This window comes from Leptomonas pyrrhocoris (genome assembly GCF_001293395.1).
Source record: "Leptomonas pyrrhocoris isolate H10 chromosome Unknown, whole genome shotgun sequence".
In the NCBI taxonomy this organism is placed as follows: Eukaryota; Euglenozoa; class Kinetoplastea; order Trypanosomatida; family Trypanosomatidae; genus Leptomonas; species Leptomonas pyrrhocoris.
In genome coordinates, this window is record NW_015438360.1 from 636,469 (window position 1) to 655,867 (window position 19,399).

A 19,399-nucleotide genomic window follows, 5' to 3' on the forward strand; every position below is an offset into this window, starting at 1 on the left:
TCTTTCCTTTTTGTTGCTTTACCTTTATCAGTATCCGAATGAACAACCATTGGTGAGGACGATTCGAATATGACCAGCACAACCACGCTGTTCCTACGAGATTTGGCGTAAAGACAATCGATAGATAGTAAAAAATTGAAGTCGTTTTCGATAGTTTACTACCTGTGTGTTTAAAAGGAACAACACAAAAAGAAAAACACAACGATGCATTAGATACCTTTGTTGGTGTTAACAGAGCAAGTTACGAACATAGTCGGACAATGAACGAGAAACAAAATGGCGTTACAGTGAGCACAACCGCGTAGCAAAAGCCGAATGACTCAATGATGAAAAGAGAAAAGAAACAGAACGCTCAATACTGCACGACACGCAACACGCAAAGATATCAGAGCCGAGGGTACACCCAGCTGTGAAAATCTAAAGGACCAAAGCGTAAGTGGCGACGCACACGTACACATGTTTGCGTAGATAGCAAAACAACCCATTTCATTCAACTACGTTATATTCAATGATTACATCCTCTACGGAAGACTGAACACAAAGAAGCAAACTTTTCATCTCAAGCATCCTTTTCATCTGAGCCTTCCTCATCATGCGACACCTCAACTGTCTTGAGCTCTGCCTTCTCCGCCTCTTCCTTCGCCTTAGCACCCTCGGCCATTTTAAGGTTTGTATACCAGAAGATACCGGTTAAAGTGAGTAGGATACCAGACAATATCCGGAAGTTGATGTCATCGCCGAAGGCAACAAATCCCAGCGAGAGAATCACGCACAGCTTGAAGTGGCCGAGGACGTTGTACGTCACCGGTGACGTCTCACCAATCACCAGGAAAATGGAGATGTTCACGAAGAAGGCCAGGACACCAGAAAAAAGGATCCAGCACATGGTGTCGAAGCACGGCATGTAGAACGTCTCCATTAGGTTGTCGGAAAAGAACGAGATTGGGATGAGCATCACACAGGAGATCGGAGCTTGGTAGTAGAGCAGCTGGAAGCTGTTGCACTGCAGTTCCGTCTGCTTCGTCCCTACCCAGATTTGGTACATGCAGGTGATCAACAAGGCTGAAAGGGCCACAACGGTGCCAATAAAGTTTGCCTGGCTGTCGCTCCCGGTCGCAATCGCCACACCAACGCAGGTGATAGTCAGAGCGAGCTTGATCTTGAGGGAGAACGTTTTGCCGTAAAAGAGAGTCTGAATAATCACCAGCAAAGGGGTCGTCAAAACTTTGATGAGTTGGTAGAAGCCGATGGTGTTGTAGACGAGTGACATATTCGTGAGCGCCACAAAACCACAGAAACTCAAGCACAGGGGAATGATCTTGATAATATCGACCCGCTTCGTCTCGAACACACCGGCCATTTGGCAGATAAAAAGCCCCAACGTCGTGATGGCGAAATGAATCACCGTAAGAAGGGTTCCATAACCGAAGCCCTGCGTCTTGAAAATAACTTTATTCGTGTAAACAATTCCAATGCTGCTCACCGCATTCAACGCCAAGAAGAATGGGGTTAGGTACGCTGGTGGGATAGTGTACATTGTTTTTATCCGCGGCACGGAAATGGCTCAGTTGCAATGAAAACAAAAAAGGGAAAGGGAAAGAAGAGGGAAGGAATGGTTAATCGGACCGAAGTGCTCGATGTAGATTTGTACCGAAGAGGGAGAAGAAGAAATTAGGTGTGATGACGGAGAGTACTTATTGAGGCATTATTATTATTTTGAGAAGAAGGACGGGAAAGAGAAAACATCAATCAATAAAAGTGAGGTTGCGCTACGAGATGGTAAGAGGGAGATAAATAGAAGAAGAAAAACTGTCCTTACGTAGTTGTTGTGTCAGCCACTTGTCAACATGCATAATAGCGTCTAACCTTTCTTAATTGTTCGTACAGTCGTGCCTGACAAGAGACCGTGCAACGTTCTTGTGGCACAAGGATATCGTTTGTATTAGCTTAGCGAACTCGGTCGATTCAATGTTGTGTGAGGGTTTTTTTTTTAACTGTTCCTAGAAGTGAAGTCAAACAAACACCAACGATCTCGGATTGAAGAAAAAAGGGGGCATATGTGACGCAAAGACCTAAGTCATATCGAAGTTCTTCTTCTTTAAGTGTTTTGCGCTGACAGAGTCTTTTAGCTATTGCATGTAGCCTACGCATCAGAGCCGTAAAAAAGTGTCTCCTTTTTGAATTTCAAAAGCTGGTGAATGACTTGTTCTATTTCTGTGTGCAACAGAGATCGGCAGATGCGTAAATAAGGAGCCTGCAGGGCACACGCAAAAACCAAAACGTGAGACGAAAGGAAAACAAAAAGTCTTTTAATTAAGTAAGAGTGAAAAAAAAAAAGAAGGCTTAATTTGATAAGCACAAAAAAGAAATAGTAACAACAAGAAAAGATGTGAACAACGTGTGAAGAGATACACAAAACCTCATTTGTCACTTCGACACACTACAACGCGTAGAAAAAAAGGCTTGAGAAGAATAGAACACAAAACGAGGACTATGAATTCCATCGCAAGACTCCTACATAAAGCACATCACGCTTTCTCCGCATTGTGCTACTTCATCCGAGACGCTGAGCTTCTGAGAGGTGAGGCTAACAATTGCGTTCTTTGGTCGTGGTGGTGGTGGTGGAAACCCTAAAAATTCCTGTGAGGGACTAAAACGCTATAAGTGCACATTGTATCAGATATCGTTCGAAGCAGTAACGGACTGGCGTTGATGACACCGAGCAGAGCCTGTGGCGACATACTCAGAAGCGAAAGCAGATTCGAAGGAGATGCAAGATCGCTCGGCACAGACTCGCTGCCCGTAGCCAGAGAAGCGAAGGTGTTTGCACCGCCACTTACGCTGCGACCGACCAGCGTGCTGACAGAGATGAGCGGTGGCAGCATACGGTTCGCCTGCCGCGGAGAACTGATGCGCAGCCTGGTATACATGCTAGCCGGAATACGACAGCTACTCGCGACTCGACGACCAAACATTTTTTCTTTGGTGCCGTTGCTGTGTTACGTTTTCTGTTGTACACGCAGGATTGTTCTCTCCCTTCTTTCTAATATACCTATTTTTTATGAGTAACTACCCCGACAGAAACACGTTTATTGTGTGTGTGTGTGTGTGTGTGGAATGAGATTTGGTCGGTGCGGGGAAAAAAGAGAAACAAGAAGAAAATGAAGTGATTATCGCGATGGCGTTTTAGATTGGTTGAAAAGGAGGGAGTCCATTACCTTTACATAAGTCGGACCTTGGCAGCGAAAGCTATCACAATGATCCTGATACATCGAATGCTCCACTGACATTTTAGCAAACGCTCTCCGCCTCGTGGATCAGGTAGACAAAAGAAAAAAAAAAGGATACTCTGTGATATCCTTCGTTATTAAAACGAGAATTGCCGTCTTTCTCTCCGGTCCTACGTTACGTCGCCAACGACAGCCGAAGTGAGTAGCTTCAACACGTTGAAATTTGTTTCTGTTGTTGCGTGTCGCAAAGAGGACAATACTTATGAGTGAAAGCTGCTATTTAAATAAAGAAGAAAAACAGGTTGAGGTCTATGGTTGGGCTAATTCATCTACCGACTTCCCGGTTATTTGAAGTTTCACATCGGTATAAGTCTAAGAAGAAAAAAAAGAAAGAAGAGTTCTCTTCTTCACAGTGCCATTATGGTCGCGCAGTGAATAACGCACGGAAGTCGGGGAAAGACCTCCCACTACAGAACAGCGACAAGTTGCGGTGTATTTATATTTCACAAGTGTGTATCTCACAGCTCCATTGAAATTGAGTACTTCGGTCTAAACGGTTGCGCGGGGCTATTCCCGCCCTTCACAAACTCTTGCTTCACCTCCATCAATTCTCGATGCGCGACATACGTTATAGTAGAAGGCAACGCAGTCACTTCTCTCGACTTTGGCGCAGAGGAGCGTCGCTTGCGCTCCGCGGCCTCTCCCTCACCGTTGCTCACTCGGCTCGTTTCGCCGTCAGCCGCCGAGTCCTCGGCGTTAGCCGTCGGGTTCAGTTGCTGGCGGACGAATTTGGCAATGCGCATCTGAGCCGCTGCGTCGTCGGCGCTGCGGGTCCACAAACAAAGTTTCCACTCACTGACGCCAGCAGACCCGTGCGCGGAGGGAGAGGCACGCTGCTTTCCCCGGCTCACCGTGACACCACAAATCTCCTCTTCCTCACCAGGAAACAGCTCACCAATGGCGCAGAGGCACAGCGTCTGCCATGCTACATCTACAGGCTGCATCCCCTCCTCCGCCTTCGCGGCCCTTGCGAAGAAGGGAATGACCCACTTGCCGCCTCGCCGGTTCGCCTCATGTTCCCACATGGGAGCGATATGCTTGCGGAACAGGTAGAAGGATCCGTTTGGGGGAAGCTGCGAGGGATTGATGGTGCAGTTGAAGATGCCCCAAAAGCCCTCGGCGCTGTCAAAGAGTCCGATGCTCTTTACTTGATCTAGCCAGTTTGCTTTTTCTGCGGGGTACGCGGGCTGGCGCTGTGGGATGTCGCACCACATCTCCCACGTTCCCCACAGCAGTGTCAGTGGCAGCTCCTCGGCACCCGTTTCTGTGTCCCCAACTGTGTGTGTCTCCATTCTTCGTTGGATGTTTGTTTCTTTTTATTTTGTTGTTGTTGAGCTTCACTTCAAGTGTTCTAAAGCAGCGTGTACCTCTATGTTTGTGTGCGTCAGCGTTGTGTGTTGAAAAGAGGAAAAAAGTTTGGCTGAAAGAAAAGAACAAACGCTTGGGTCGGCTGTGTGGACCGTCTGCTGTTGTAGTGTGCGTGAGTTTACACCGCGGAGTGTTTTCCTTGGCGGGTCTTCGGCAACGATCATCAGAATATGTCACGTTGGAGTTGAGAAAAGAGAATAAGATAAGGGAGAGGGAGAGAAAGATGAGAAGCACACAAACAACGTTTTTTTGTTTCACAGCATTGACAAACATGCAAGGATCAAGATTCAGCGCTCGATCTCCGTAGTCGTAGCACTCATTGTGCTTTTCAATTAGACTCTGTCGTGATGCAGAGCCGCGAATTAAACATCATCTATTATTATTTTTGATTTCGAATTTCGGAGAAAAAAAAAGCTTGTGGTCTTTTGAGATCCCAGCAGCAGCATCAACGGGAAAAAAAAATGGCTATAAAAGACTCAGTGTCAGCATATGAAGATATCAAAAACCGTAAATATATGGACGCTCTCAGCTCGTCAACAACACGTGAAATAAAGAACTTAATTTCAAAAGGAAAAAGCACTTGCGAGGAATTGAAAAAAACGTGTCCCGTAGCGGTTAATGAAGTCGATATTAATGATGTTCAAACATGAGGTAAAACGCTCTAACTGTGAGAGTGATGAGAACGCTGATAATACCGGCAACATCAAATCCTGGCGACAAACTAAAAAGGAGCCGCACGGAGCCACAACTAAGCATACAGAAAAGAACCGAGATATTTTCTTCAGAATATGTAAGCATAAACTAAAAGTGTGTGTGTGCGTGTGTGATCGCGGTGATGAAGAAAAGATCACAACAGCCACTTTAGAATTGCTGAGTCTAAAAGAAAAAGATAACGCTTAACAAACGGACCTTGTGTATTTCCGGAGAAACCTCGTACTTTATTAAAAAGATAAATAAGGTGGGGAATTGTAAGTTATATAAGTGTTTAATAAAGAATGAAAACGCAAAAAAGAAAGAAGATTTTTAAACAATGAGTTTATGCATCTGTTACTTTTGTTTATTGGAGTCTCTTGACCCGATAACAACTGGTGCAAAGCTCAATGTTTGTACACTAAAAAATAATAATAAGCAAGTGGATTGTGTTCGCTTTTAGCACCCCTAAATGACAGAATGCAGGCAGTGCGCGTATGGGCATCGGTACAACGATAAGACGCGGATAGTAGAAGGGAAAAGGAGAGCCGCGAGTACACAAATAGCCACAATAAATTTTTCAAACCGCAGCTAGATATCACTCTAGCCTTAAAAGGAGAAGGAAAATATATACACACACAGCAAACGCTTTAGTAGATAGCGGCGGAGTACTTCTGTACGTTGGTAGAGCTCAACATTTCAGGAAAAACGCCGCCGTTCTCATTTTCGCTTTCAAATTGGCGAGGTATAGTTGCAACGAGTCCTTGTGCGTCTTGGACGAAAAGCCAGCCGTCGTTCTTGCGCAGAGACTGCACGGAGTTTTGGAAAGAAGTAGAGAGAAGCTGCCACACCGAGGCGCTGTGGTGAAGCCCTTTCTCGTGAACAATGTCGTCAAAGTCGCCGATTTCCGGTGCAATTTCGGCGTACGCGTCGTGGTGCTTGAGCCATGATGAGTTCAAGCACTCCAGCGCTGACGGGCGGTCTGCCGCTTTCGGGGCAAGCATACGCCGCAGAAGAATTTTCGCCGACTGCGAAACGTAATTCCACTGCGGTCCGCTAAAGTCCGGCCCGCTCTGCACTGCATCCATGTGCTCTTTGGAAGACAAACACGGGAACGGCTCACAGCCGGTAAGCAGGATGCAAATAGTGACGCCGGCGGCGAAAATGTCCATGCGCTTGACGAGATCGACGGGGGTTTGCGGCCGCGATGAGGTGTTCATCGCATCCATCGAGTCCCGATTGGAGCGGAGACGCTGCGCGTCGTACGCCGAGAGAATCTCCGGCGCTGCAAAGCCGAGCGTCCCGCACGGGGTAGAGGAAATAAGAAACGTTTTGCGGTTGTTCAGTCGCGGTTCTGCAGAGGGTTGGTCCTCCGCAGCGTCATGGGAAGTGGGGCGCAATGGCGGCAGATGCAACTTTCCGGACCGGGCAGGGGACGTTGGGGCGGCAGCGTAGTCGTTGCGCGGGAGCACCTTCGCACACCCAAAATCTGCCAATCGGATGTACAACTCGTCAGGGGAGCTAAACGTACCGTCTAGTGCGCCGTTTTCTATAGAAAGCTTTCCAGAGTCCTGCTGATGCGGTCGGTGGGCTGAGACAGGTTGCAAAAGAATGTTTTCCGGTTTAATATCGCGGTGCACGACACTGCACACCTCGTGCATGAAGTAGAGCGTTTCGAGAAGCTGTCGTGCTATCACCACAACGTCGTATTCCATCGGAATTTGCTGGCGAACTAGCCAGTCGAAGAGATCCCCGCCGGCAACGTATTGCAGCACAATGTAGACTTCGCTAGGGCCCTGTGCTACAAAGTGCAACTGGACAACGTGGCGATGGCGACACTTTCGTAAGGTGTCCACCTCGCGTTGAATGTGCTCCCATTTGCGTAATGAGAAGACGGTCGCCTTCCGGATAGTCTTCACTGCGACGGTAGTCCCGCCTAGCGTCGCAAGCGTTCGCACATCCAACCCGTCGGCAATCAATTGGGAGGCCTTTTGCACAATGTCCCTTCGCAGAGTTGCTTTGTAAACTTCGCCGTTTGCACCTTTTGAAATAAAAGACTTACCTTCGAAAAACATGCTCCATCCGTATCGAGTGTACGGATAAGCAAGCACGACACCCATCTGAGTTGCATGGCAAAGCTGCAGTAAGCGGTGTTTCGACGTGGCGTCACAGAACTCGTCGATAACCCGCCAAACGGACTGCGGCACGTTCAGAATCAGATTTGGTTTGGAGAGGCAGTGCGCGCACACCGGCACAAACGCAGCGACGCCTTCATGACTCTCGTGCGTGGCAAACTGTGAACCATAGCGGCGCCTGGTAAAACAGTTGAGGCAGCAGTGACAGTGGCAGCGGCTGCATTCTTCAGTGGGCATTCCTCCGCCCCTGCCGGCCACCGCGCCACGCTTCGCCTCTGCTCCACACAACTCGCATAGCGAGTATGTTGTAGTCGAAGACGACGATGCAGCCTTAGTGTTTCGAGCTCCCATTTGATCCAGTGAACGATCACAAGCGCCGAAGAAAAAAGAGTCAAACCAAGAAAGCTACGCAACAGAGCCAACGCTGAGGGCGATGCAGTAGATGCAGACAAGCGTGTGTCCCACTGCGGCGTGAATTATTGTGCTGGATACTTTACACGATGCACCAAGTCCAATGCGCACCGTCTTGGATGGCGTGCCAGGTTTCGCACCAGCACCAGATGTCCTCTTACTGATCAGCAGAAACTATCACAATGCGCGGTCAACAATTGAGAATTCTTTTTGTGGAACTCGTTGAATGTCATGATGGCTGTATCGGCAGCTGGACAAAGAAGCCAAAAGAAAGAAAAAATAGGAAGAAACCGTATTTCAAGTGTAGCCCGTACGGGAAATCATAGAGTTTTTAGCACCGGAAAAAAAAGGACGTGATGCGCACACACCGAGGCGATGAATGCAAATGCAATCCGTTTTATGTTGTTCTCTTGTGTGGAGGAAAAAGAGATCTCAGATTTACGGGAAGAAAGATGGAGAAACAGAACGGGAAAGGAAGAAAATGGGCACAGGGACGAAGTTTTGAAATGAAAGAAAAAAAAACAGCAGACGCCTTTTACAAAGCAAACTGCGATACCACTATGAATAAAGAGAATTGCTTTTGCAAGCTCAAAGGAAAGCTGTGGAGAGACTTTGTAGCGTCCATTAGTATTCCACTTTTCTTATGGTAAACGCTTGATTCTTAGTTTGCGGGGACGCAGTTGACCAATTGTCCAACGCAAGTACCTCTTCTAATGCGTCAGGAAAAACAGAGATAGCATAAGCATGTAAAGCGAACACGATCAACGCCAAGATCATCCCTGCTGCGTCATTCACGAGACTCAAAGAAAAAACGATTTGTGAGCAATAAGTTTTGAAGAGAGCAGAAGAGGCATTTTCTCTTGTCCGCAGGAAAAGATCTGTGGCCTTTTCTATGACTTCTTCACGCTTTCTGCTTCGGACCCCTCCGCTGCTAAGCGCAGCCGCCGCTTCTCTTTCGCATGGCATTTCATCAGGTCTACCTTGTAGGGAAAATAACAGGCGACGTGCTTCTGATACACCTCGTAACCCTCGACGTGATCCGCCTCCATGCATTCGTAAAAAAGACTATTTAGCTCGTAGCACGGATGGTCTGGCTTCATGTCTGGGTCGTACGGGTGGTACGGATGCCGTCCTAGAAGCTCGTTGATATGCTTCTCACCCACATCTTTTGTCGGCAGATTTTGGAGGTAAGCATCATCGCCGTACATCCAATTGATTGCACGACGGAAGTAGGTGTCTTGTGGCATATTTACAAATCAATAAGATTGTGCACTAGCACTGTGCCGATTCGGGAATGATTATACAAAATGTCATCTAGGGAGAAAATAGCGGTAATTTCGGGAAAGAGGAACAAACAGAGTATGAAAACGACCTGACATAAAACATCCAAGGCCAAAGAAGGTACTCCTACACTTGTAAACTTGAAATAGATGCTTCTTATGTGTTTATCGTGCCTTGCATTAACTGTGCATTAACAGTGGCAGAGTGTTTGATCTAAACCGCCTCGTTTGAGCTTTGCCTTTGCGCATCACTCAGAAAAAGTCTACTCGACGCGAATTTCTCCAACTTTTCGTTGTTATTGTTTTTTAGGGGTTTCTGCGATAGAGGTATACGACGAACAGATTGCCAATAGAGGGGGAAAAATTGACTCTTTAATCTTTTTAAGGACGTTTGCTACGTCGCTGCAGAAAACGGAGACCAGTAGCACATAGGTGGCGAATTGCTATTGAGCCTTGTTGGACTTTTTTGTTAAGGCGGTGAGTACAGTCATGGCTTTGGACTGGGCAGCGGCGGGAACAAAGAGATGATCGTGGTAGTAACCTGCGAACACGTTGCAACTGATTCCAGTTTCTGTCAGCGCGCGACTGAACGCAGCGGTGAAGCCAACTGCGGACAGGCTGGAATGGATGCGCATCGTGATGTGGCCCATGAGCGGCAGTTCCTCCTTCTCTGCAAATGCCTTCCAGAAGGATTTCAAATCCTCGCCGAGCAGCTTCCCTCCTTCTTGAGCGAGCAGGACGTGCTCTTGAAGAAAAGTGGACTTTACGACAACGGTAAGACCCTCCTCCTCATTGAAAGTGGCGATTGCGTGGTTTGCCACGATCTCCCCAATAGACGCGGTGTTGCGTTTCGCCAAGTCATGCGGAACGGTAAGGAAGATGTACGACGCTCCTTCATCCAGCTCTGGCTGCATGCCCTCCAGCAGCTCGTAAAGATCAAGTGTGCCACTCATGGTTTTAGAGAACCAATTGGCGCAGCGAGCATGTGCAAATTTACTTTAGGCTTCAATGCCGCAGTAAAAGTTTGAAAAGCTAAAAGAAAAAAGAGAGTTTTTCAGCGGTTTTCATCTCTTTTGGGCAAATCACCCAGAAGCTCCTTCTCTTTCTAGCGTTCACGAGGGACCACAGCCACGATGATCAAAAAAACACAAAGTGGAAATGAAAAAGAAAGCTGGGCATCATAGAAGAAAAAAGAAGCGACGAGAACAATTAATATTCGCCACGAACTGAGCCTGGTCGTCTGGAACCATAAGCACATAAATCGGGCAACCTCTTGTGTGAAAAGAAAAGCACACATCAGTTGGGCGGTAAGTTGTCGATAGTGTCAGCGAATTAACTACTTGCTTGTACTCAGTATTATGATGTAAGCATGTTTATACGTTGCGGAGTTAAAAAATGCTCCCCGTGCTCCAGTTGTCAAAAAGGAGTCGACCTTGCTTCTCCAACATGAAGATTCTCTGCTCCCGCACGCTGTCGTCGTCATCTGCTTCCGCGAGCAAATCGCATTCCAGAACCTTCCGAACTGCGCGTAGCGCACTTGCGGGGCCGCACACAAACATTTGTCCCGCATTTTCCAGCGCATTCACGACAGCTGTCTGATGTTTCTTGAGCAGATCTGTAACATGGCTGCGGTTCTGCCCCTTCTCTTGAACGCGCGAAAGGGCGCACTCGTAATGGGTTATAGCACCGGTTGACAGCGCCGACTCAAGTTTTTCGTGGTACACCAGCTCCGCCTCCGTTCGTGCACCGTAGAAAACCCAACAAGGGTACGGTGCGTCGTCGCCCGACGAAGACGCTCGGAGGTACATGAGCTGGGACACCGCCGCGATAAGTGGGGCAATACCAGTTCCACACCCCACAAAAAAAACCATGCTGCGCAGATTCTTAGCACGCGAAGGATCGCAGACGAGGGAGCATCCAGCATGAAGTTGTTTTGCAAAGTACGTTCTCCCGAAGAGAGAAGAGCCGACGTACATCTTTCTTGGCAGGGTCAAAGCACCCTTCTGACTTGTCCGTGCTGCATTACAGAGCGGATGAGACGTGTGCCCAAAGAAGAACTCGCTGGAGTCAGAGGAAACTCCGTACGAGGCTTCATTGAGCATCTCAGCAACGCGCCGCGGGCTTCCGCTCACCGCGCTCGCATTCAGGTTGCGTGAACGCGGTGCACAAACTTCTCGCATGCAAAGTTGGATGTGATCAACTGCAGCGTTGCTTGGAATGTAGTTTGTGACGCTAAATTTTCGTGGTTGAAGGGGTCCGGTGACTTCCAAGAGTCTGTCGAGAGGAACCTTTACAAACGAAAAGGCCTCAAGGACGTCTGCGAGCGAGGGATAGCAGAGGGGAGCCGCGGTGTTCGCCATGGTACGAAGCACTTCCGCTCCTTTGTCGGTGGAGGCACACTCCTTCAGCAATTGCACTTTCTCACGATCGCGTGTGCTGGGTGCGAGGTCGGATGACTTTGACATGGCTTTCGAGTTGTTATAGATCCGTAACAAACCCTCGAAAAAACTGCGATGAAGCAGGTAGCTGCTACTGCTAACGTCGATGTAAAAAGAAAAGAGGTGTCCCACCGTGATCGGCACTTCGAGCGGAAGCCATGGCGGGAAGTTGTCTTCAGGCACAAAAGGAGAGCGACGCAGCTCGCACCAAGTATTCGGGTCAAGCCCCAGGGCTTTGCAAAGCCGCGCAACGTCGTCTCCTGCGTTGGTTCCCGTGCTGTTTGGGACAAGTATTTCTACCGTGTCTCCCGGCATGGGCCGCACCCCTGAAAAAGGTGCGTGAACATCAATTATGTTGACTCCGGGAGTGTTAGGATCAAACACACTCTCACTCGACTTGATCAAGTTGACTTTTTCAATCGGCACCAAATTGCGCAGCTTCACCTCTTCCTTCTCAAAGTCTGAGAAGGTATACGCGGAGCGGTCAGAGAGCTCTGTGGCACCAAGATACTTGACAACAACAGACCCAACGTAACTGATCGGCGTATCGTCTTCCGAAGACACACTCGCCTCCTCTTCTTCCCCACCATTGGCGATAAACTCCTCGAATTTGGCCAGTTCATCGTAATACATATCCCAAACACAGCGAGTGCATCCGCTCCCGCAGCAGTCACCTGGAGCCGGTTCACGTGGTCGTCGCATCTGAGCGCGGCCGATCAATGTCATAAAGATTATCGAAAGCAAACAGAGAAAATCGAATTCAGCCGACGCTCGAATATTTCACTGCAGAAAAAAACTGACAGAAAAGAAGAACAGAGTAATGAGTTTGGAAAATAACAAATTCTTTTTCCTTTCCAGATTTTACAGCAGACAGATTAGTTCACATTTTTAGCTGTTTCTGAAAATACAGCAGTAAAATGATGGATGCGGAGGAGGATGAACACCACCTTTTGGAAAAAGAAAACTTTAAGCAGCAGTTACTGGCATTAATTGGTAATATTGAATCTGAAGCAACTCCGCACTTTGGGGGTTCTAATTTGAAGAGATTTTTCTTGAGCATAAACACAACTGAAAACGCCTACGAGAGAAAAAAGGAAAACATTTCTTACTCGTTTGGGGCTGAATGAGCATCCACGACCCTCCACAGATCTTCGCGAAGTTGCTCTGCCGTCTCTATGTGGCTGTGATTCCACACAAAAGGATGCGGTGCGTCAGCTTCTTCCGTTGCATCTCTAAATTTAGAAAAATAAGGGTGCTCCATTACCTGCTTCGCTGTCAGCCGCCTTGCCGGATGAAACACTAGCAGTTTAGAGAGAAGATCCACCGCCTCTGGTGTTGCCATGGGGAAAATGTCTTTGAAAGGGATTGCCGCCCGGTGTGGTTGGGAGAGAATAAACGTCTTTGCCGCTGGGCTAAGGAATTCCATGTCTTCCATACATGGCGACCCTAGCAGGTTGATTATCATTACGAGCTGCGCGATGTAATCCGTCCCTGGCAGCAGTGTGCGTCCTACCATGAGTTCGCCGAAGATCAGCCCTAGGCTCCACACATCTACCGCGCTCGTGTACTGGTTTGAGCCCATTCCCAAAATTTCAGGTGGTCGATACCAACGCGTGACAACGTACTGCGTCAGATCAGAGGAGCTCATGACGTCGTCGTCGCGAGCAAGTCCAAAGTCGCAGATCGCGAGCGCGCAATCCGCATTCACCAGCAGATTACTCGGCTTGAGATCGCGATGCATCACCTTTGCGGAATGCAGATAATGTAAGCCGCGGAAGGCTTGAATCATGAAATATTGCAGATGCTCGTCGGTGAGTTTTTGCCTGCTGCGAATAATACGATTAAGATCTGTGTCGTACAAGTCCATCACCAAATACATGTCTTCGAACGTTTCCTTCGATTGAGGTCGCATGAAGTGATGGAGGCGAATAAGGTTTGTGTGCTTCAATGACGTCATAATTTCCATTTCACGTAAAATGCGTTTACCTTCGCGCAGGTCGCCAAAAACGCGCGCCAGTCTCTTGATTGCCACACGCTCGCCGGAGTCATTGCAGATGGCTGAGCACACCGTTCCATAGGCTCCAAACCCCACGACTTTAATCAGATCATAGCGCTTATCAATTTCGAATTTTTGGCCACGGACGCTGTATACCTTCTTACCACCAGGCAGTTCAGCTAGAGGAACGAGGTGGGACATGACACGCAATGACCCTGGTCAGCTTTTGGTGAGTCTCTAGGCGAATCAATTCGCAAGATATTCGCTATACTGGCCAGTAACTTTCACAGCAAAAAGAGAGGTTACAGAAAGAAAAGTTCAGCAATGTTGTTGAAAGCCGGGAAAGAGAGAAGAAAAAGCCGGGTCAGCACAAAATTGACGATGAGAAAGACAAACGTGGCTTAATAATTACAGAATCGCCTAACGTGACAGAAAAAAGCAAACGAAGCACAGAGCTCTTTGCTTATGTGCTCGTATCTTACTCGCCTATACTACAGCAATCGTTTCTATATTTCTTTTGCTGAATGTGATTCTTAAAAGAAAAACGTTTATACATCAATAGGACACGTCACGACAAGAACATGACTTGCCTTCACGAACTTTGCCCTTACACCATCCGTGACAATCCTCACAGGGAGCTGTGTCGCAACTCCGTTGATCTCCAAAACTTTCTCTGTAGCGGAGAGATCAACATCGTGCAATGAAGTAATGTCCTCTGGGACAACAAAGCGCACCACAAGCTTTTCATTCGATTGCTCAAACGCGACTTTTTTCCATTTCGAGTTTGTGAGCTTGTCACAGTTCGCATTGTGCTCCTTCTGCGCTTGGTACGAGTGCGAAGTTGATGTGGTTGCAGGCACCTCTTGGGATTTGGTTTCTTTTCCGAACGACTGTTCCATATTTCTTGTGTCAACAATTTTGCACTTGTTGCGAAGCGATTCGGGAATGTGTGCAAGGGGATCTGGCATCTTTCCTGTGCCCTCAGAACTTCCTTCTGGGCCGTACAGCCTTGCATTTCTACCGTTCAGAAACCCCTTCTTGATTCCTGGAGAAGAAATTACCTCTTGTATGAGCGGCTTTTTGCTCTCCTTTGGTTCATGGTTTTTCAGATTCAGTGCGTCTGGCAGATGGGTTGATGCATCCTCAACACCTTTCCGGCTTTGACTCTCTTTGGTGTCCAACAGCTCAGCAGCCATCTTCATCACCTCTTTGAGAGACTTCGCATCAGCTTTGACGTCTGAAAAGTAATACGGATTTCCGAGAAGAATGCAGCTTTCCCGGAGCAACTGAACTCCCCATTCGCTTCGAACCCATTCCAGAGACAGAGCTAAAAGCTTTTCCGTCAAATGACGGTATAGATGATGCCCAGAAACGCATTTTTTTATTAAAACCGTATGCACTACGACATCGATGCAGAAAGCAAACTCTGCCTTTGTGGTCTGCTTAGGCTCGCTGACAGAGATGGGAATAATAAGGTTATCGACCCCGTTGTGCTCGATGTAGTTGTCATCAACGGCATTCATGCTTCTTGCAAGCGGTAGCCCTACTGAGTCATGTCCGCAAACATTCACAACATACAAAGTCGTCCCATCTGCTGCGAACGCTTTGTACGCAAAACCTACCAGTAACCCAAATGGAGTCAGCATTTTGCAGTGCCTAGTAAAAAGAAACAGACATCTGCATTTGAAAGTTGTAGAGAAGATGGAAGCGAAGAGAAGATGAAGTTGCCGTGGATGAAGCCACAATGTACCTCAAGCGAGAGAGTGTGTTTGTCCAGCACAAACAAGAACAACAGAGCGCTGGGAAACTTCAAGGCAAAGCCGCGCTATCACTATTACACGCGTTCACAGAGCCAGATATCGTGGCAATGAGCTAAGTAACGTATATTGTCATGTGCCACTTCCTGAACAATGGTTAATGAAACGCAATCGTTCTTTCTTCACATCTATTTATCAACACTTTACGAGCATCATTCTTCGACATTTTGGCTGCAAACTCCTCCTCCGAGGTGCGTCAGTTTCACATCAACGGTGAGCTTCGACGCAAGAACAGTGTTTGAGATACTTCCTTCCATCTTTCAGCACACGGCATTATTGCCTGATCAGCAGTCTCCTCTCAAAGGTGACGTTGAAAAGATGAAGAACGTCGGTTCACCATTGCCGCCCTTCGCAACCTACAGCGCCTCCTTTTCCGCTTATCGGCTTCTGTCGACGCGCTTTTCAACGGTCTATGAACCGCAAAATCGCAGTCAGCGCCACCCTAGCACCTACTGCTATCAACGCGCACGCTGCCTTACCTTCCCCTTTAGCCAGCCTGCCATCCCTTTCTCCTTTGTGCCACAGCTTCTACATTTTCTAACGAAAACCATCAGCTGTATCTCTCCCCCCCCCCCCCTCATCCATCCAACCACTCATGTGTTTTGATTGCTCCAAAAAAAACCTTTGAAACGTTGGAGCGGTGAGCTTAACAAGGTAGAACGACACCCTGACGGAAATGTTAAGAGCATCCTCGTCGCATTTCACCCCAACCCGCATATGGGTGCAGAGCAGCGGAAAGATGAGCACTGGAGGTCTGAGTGTCGCAGCCTTCAAAAATCCGGAGGTTACAGGCCGTCAACGAGCACGGGAAAGTGAACGAAATACTTGCAGGGGTTCTCGCGGTTTCAGATCGAGACCATGAAATTAGTCGAACGCGCGCCGCAGCATCAGAACTGAAAGGAAAGCCGCTTGAAAACGACACCAGTTGTGGCCACGATTTACGCGGGAGCCACCTCACACGCCAGGAAGACCGCTGCGTGATCGCGCTGCCTGTCGTTCAGCGCTGCCATGAAAAGCTCTACCTCCTTCAGCGTTGCTGGTACCGCTTATTTCTGCGGAATTCGGTTGATGGAGTACGTTTTCATCATCATCTTCACGGTGCTGTCTTCCATTTGCGGAAGTTTCAGTACTGTTCGTGCTGTCACTGCGTCGGTTGACTTTGTGTTGTTGTTGCCCTTCACTTCCGTGATTGCGTTTGCAGACCGGTAGTATATGGTCTTCGGCGCTATTCTGTCGACGCTGGTCTTCTTGGTGTGCTTCTTGGTCGCCGCAATGCTGTGCACCAGATTGCGGCAAATGTGTCTGCGGTTTTGTCATCCTCGGAAAAGGCTCACAACAATGAATACGGGTCAGATCATCTGCGAGCTGAAACAATCAAACGCAGCACTGATAGCGCACTCAATCAAATGAGACGCTTTAAGTCGTCACACAAGATGTGCAGCGCCATATCAGCGGAAGCAAAAATATATTCCACTTTTAGCAAAGAATGGCGACGTCAAAGCCACATTGCGGAACACGATTCGCTACATCATCGTCCCCGTGACGTTAGCGTAAGTGATCGAAACCCAAAAAGGCAACATGAATCTTATGATATACGAAGATGGAGAAGACCAAGACGACCTTCTCGACATCACGAAACGCATAGCAGATCCCTTTTGAATGCAGCACCGGCAAATACAAGAGAGGAACCGTTCTTCTGGTGACAAAGGAAGCGTCGCAGGTCGCGACGGCCATCTCGGTCGAGGCGTCTGGAAACGGAAGAAAGTTGCCTTTACAGAAGACGACTTCCAACATCCGTTGTACGTCGCGGAAGTCGCGCCTTTCAACCTTCAGAAAATTCGGTAACGCATGCGTCCAGAGGTCCCCCGGTGTGTGGACGATCTCCTTTACCTCCTTGGAGCAGACTGCCTTGCGCACAGCCAAAACACACAACAACCCCCGGTTTCTGACTCCAGGGATTACCAATCTCAAAAAAGGTACACCAAAAGCGCTCCAGCACTCCTCGAGGACATGTGAACAAACTTCAAATGCCCAAAATCATCCGGCAAGTTCATAACACGAACTCCAAACAGCAGCAAGTCGAGGCAGAATGCAGCATACTACTAAAATAACTACGCCGTTTACGGTCACGGGACCAAGCACAACGCTGTCAGAATACGCTTTATTGCATGATGGAAGAAGAGCGACGGCTATTCAGAAGCACAAGGCTACCAACCAGTCGTGCTACTCCTACATGTTTCGGTGCGTCTCGACGCAGTGAGCGCCGAGATGGGCAGCGTACACGACCTGAGGGCCAGTTTCTTCCAGGTCGAGCTCCCAGAAAGAGACCAAGAAAGCTCCGTCTTAACAGATCCGAATAGCGGCTCAACAGCGGTGCGTGACGCGGTCTCCGATGGGACACTCGGCCTCACCGGAAATCGTGCAAATCCTCACGTCCACCGTGGCAGGCAGTCTGAAGTGTACGGGCAAAGGGTTCATCGTGAACGACCCAGCCCAAGCCTCAATCGACGTGGAGATCGACAGCATAGGGTACGCAGGCACGCGTCAAGCAGTCAAAACGGCGTTCAGGAGGATGTTGACCACCGCAAAAGAGTGTCCAGTTTCTTTTTACGCGAATGAGAGGTACACGGGAGAAGTCGTCGACTTCATAGGGGATCTATTTCAACAACGCAGCTCACAAAGTGGGAGCGGCAGATGACCCGAACCAGGTGATTGCTGGTCCGACGCCAAAAATGACGTGCCGCGACTTAGAGTGACTGTACGCACAACTCCTCCGCAGCTCGTCAATCTCACATATCCGCATCGCAGTGTTCTATTGGGCGTTGAAGCTCCTTAGGCGAAGGCTGCCGCAGCTCAGTTGAACACCTTTCCCAGTGAAGGAGCCGGCCTGCACACGCCCAACGGCGCATGCACCACTCAAATAATGGTGCGACCTGGCACAGAAGAACCGCCCACGAGCGACAGCGCCAGCCGTGGCAACAAGAATGCCGACGCCTCTGGAGCCGGTCGGGGAGCGGTCTTGATCTGGGCTGATTCCCAAGAAATCGTGAGCGTTGGTGAAGCATGCTCAGCAGCACAGCAGCGCCACATAAACACGCTGGAAGCAAACACCGTGGTTCTGGCGGTGGAAGACTCGCGGCGATGGATTCCCGCAGGGTCAAACCTTCATACAAAGATGGACAACACGACGGCCTTAGCTACTCTTAAGAAAAGAGCCGGGTCGACAAAGGCGCCCAAGGACATTTCATTTCGCATGCAAAATCTCTGGCAAAAACTTAATATATCCTTTCCAGTAGAATGCTTTCCCTCCACAGAAAACTTGGCTGATGCACCTTCACGCATCTTTTCCGTGAAAAGTGGCCCATAAGTTTATCCTTTTTGTTCGTCTTTTCGACGGAGAGACAAGTCACGAACGACTCTAAAGGATGCCTCTGGCACAACAGGCTGAGGATATTTTCATCTCTGCTGTTACGGTTTTGCTCTTCAGAAAGCCGAAAACGATTTCCTTGTTTCTGTTTCATTCGCTTCATTCTTTCTTTGTGACTAATTTCGCGCCTCAAAAGGACAACTTTCTTTAAAAAATTCTTCTCTTTCCTCAACTCTTTTTTTATTGTTTTTACTGTTTTCCTCTACTGTGTTTTCCGTTTTATTTCTCTATTATTTTTCGAGTCGGTGCGTGCGCTTTGGGCGTTTTGTATCCTGTTTCGGGCGTGTGTGCGCGTGGTGGCGCGGATGTTGGACTTTCAGCTGCGCCGCGCCGCGCCATCCGCGGGGTTGGGTGTGCTCCCTTTTTTTTTTTGCGTTCCGTTGGCGCCCCTCTTTGTTTCGGTGGGGCGGCCGGGGTTTTGGCTCGCTGGGGCCCCTGGCCGGGCAACGGCCGCCGGCCCAAAGCCCGCCACCCCGAGGGAAACCCAACGGGCCCTGGGAGAGGCCAGCAGCGCCGGCGGGAACCCCGACACAGGGCGCGCGGCGCC

General features: G+C 48.6%; 10 protein-coding genes across 13 annotated transcripts; 1 reads left to right on the forward strand and 9 right to left on the reverse strand.

Annotated features, from left to right (window-relative positions):
• Positions 1-559: 559 nt before the first annotated feature.
• Positions 560-1,694, reverse strand: ABB37_02689 (hypothetical protein; the record flags this gene model as incomplete). Of its 2 annotated transcripts, none has more annotated exons than XM_015799779.1 (1): positions 560-1,694. In XM_015799779.1, exon 1 carries the CDS (start codon positions 1,535-1,537, stop codon positions 560-562), a length of 978 nt encoding a protein of 325 aa, XP_015661381.1. In that variant the 5' UTR covers positions 1,538-1,694. The 2 variants fall into 2 exon arrangements, with proteins under 2 accessions (XP_015661381.1, XP_015661380.1); XM_015799778.1 differs by having other exon boundaries at positions 560-1,634.
• Positions 1,695-2,630: 936 nt separating this feature from the next.
• On the reverse strand, positions 2,631-3,070 carry ABB37_02690 (putative mitochondrial hypothetical protein; the record flags this gene model as incomplete). The annotated part of the gene is made up of 1 exon (XM_015799780.1): positions 2,631-3,070. The coding sequence occupies exon 1, from the start codon at positions 2,973-2,975 to the stop codon at positions 2,631-2,633; it is 345 nt and encodes a 114-aa protein (XP_015661382.1). The 5' UTR covers positions 2,976-3,070.
• A 678-nt stretch (positions 3,071-3,748) lies between these two features.
• ABB37_02691 (eukaryotic translation initiation factor-like protein) lies at positions 3,749-4,807 on the reverse strand (the record flags this gene model as incomplete). The annotated part of the gene is made up of 1 exon (XM_015799781.1): positions 3,749-4,807. The coding sequence occupies exon 1, from the start codon at positions 4,580-4,582 to the stop codon at positions 3,749-3,751; it is 834 nt and encodes a 277-aa protein (XP_015661383.1). The 5' UTR covers positions 4,583-4,807.
• Positions 4,808-5,998: 1,191 nt separating this feature from the next.
• ABB37_02692 (putative protein kinase) lies at positions 5,999-8,304 on the reverse strand (the record flags this gene model as incomplete). The annotated part of the gene is made up of 1 exon (XM_015799782.1): positions 5,999-8,304. Exon 1 carries the CDS (start codon positions 7,832-7,834, stop codon positions 5,999-6,001), a length of 1,836 nt encoding a protein of 611 aa, XP_015661384.1. The 5' UTR covers positions 7,835-8,304.
• Positions 8,305-8,606: 302 nt separating this feature from the next.
• ABB37_02693 (hypothetical protein) lies at positions 8,607-9,209 on the reverse strand. 2 transcript variants are annotated; one of them, XM_015799784.1, is made up of 1 exon: positions 8,607-9,209. In XM_015799784.1, exon 1 carries the CDS (start codon positions 9,139-9,141, stop codon positions 8,785-8,787), a length of 357 nt encoding a protein of 118 aa, XP_015661386.1. In that variant the 5' UTR covers positions 9,142-9,209; the 3' UTR covers positions 8,607-8,784. The 2 variants fall into 2 exon arrangements, with proteins under 2 accessions (XP_015661386.1, XP_015661385.1); XM_015799783.1 differs by having other exon boundaries at positions 8,607-9,173.
• Positions 9,210-9,617: 408 nt separating this feature from the next.
• Positions 9,618-10,280, reverse strand: ABB37_02694 (acetyltransferase; the record flags this gene model as incomplete). Its single annotated transcript, XM_015799785.1, has 1 exon — positions 9,618-10,280. The coding sequence occupies exon 1, from the start codon at positions 10,125-10,127 to the stop codon at positions 9,618-9,620; it is 510 nt and encodes a 169-aa protein (XP_015661387.1). The 5' UTR covers positions 10,128-10,280.
• A 282-nt stretch (positions 10,281-10,562) lies between these two features.
• ABB37_02695 (oxidoreductase-like protein) lies at positions 10,563-12,409 on the reverse strand (the record flags this gene model as incomplete). Of its 2 annotated transcripts, none has more annotated exons than XM_015799787.1 (1): positions 10,563-12,409. In XM_015799787.1, the coding sequence occupies exon 1, from the start codon at positions 12,312-12,314 to the stop codon at positions 10,563-10,565; it is 1,752 nt and encodes a 583-aa protein (XP_015661389.1). In that variant the 5' UTR covers positions 12,315-12,409. The 2 variants fall into 2 exon arrangements, with proteins under 2 accessions (XP_015661389.1, XP_015661388.1); XM_015799786.1 differs by having other exon boundaries at positions 10,563-12,396.
• A 308-nt stretch (positions 12,410-12,717) lies between these two features.
• On the reverse strand, positions 12,718-13,890 carry ABB37_02696 (mitogen-activated protein kinase 4 (MPK4); the record flags this gene model as incomplete). Its single annotated transcript, XM_015799788.1, has 1 exon — positions 12,718-13,890. Exon 1 carries the CDS (start codon positions 13,807-13,809, stop codon positions 12,718-12,720), a length of 1,092 nt encoding a protein of 363 aa, XP_015661390.1. The 5' UTR covers positions 13,810-13,890.
• Positions 13,891-14,156: 266 nt separating this feature from the next.
• ABB37_02697 (hypothetical protein) lies at positions 14,157-15,286 on the reverse strand (the record flags this gene model as incomplete). Its single annotated transcript, XM_015799789.1, has 1 exon — positions 14,157-15,286. The coding sequence occupies exon 1, from the start codon at positions 15,252-15,254 to the stop codon at positions 14,157-14,159; it is 1,098 nt and encodes a 365-aa protein (XP_015661391.1). The 5' UTR covers positions 15,255-15,286.
• Positions 15,287-17,693: 2,407 nt separating this feature from the next.
• On the forward strand, positions 17,694-18,044 carry ABB37_02698 (hypothetical protein; the record flags this gene model as incomplete). The annotated part of the gene is made up of 1 exon (XM_015799790.1): positions 17,694-18,044. One exon carries the CDS (start codon positions 17,694-17,696, stop codon positions 18,042-18,044), a length of 351 nt encoding a protein of 116 aa, XP_015661392.1.
• Between the last annotated feature and the right edge of the window lie 1,355 nt (positions 18,045-19,399).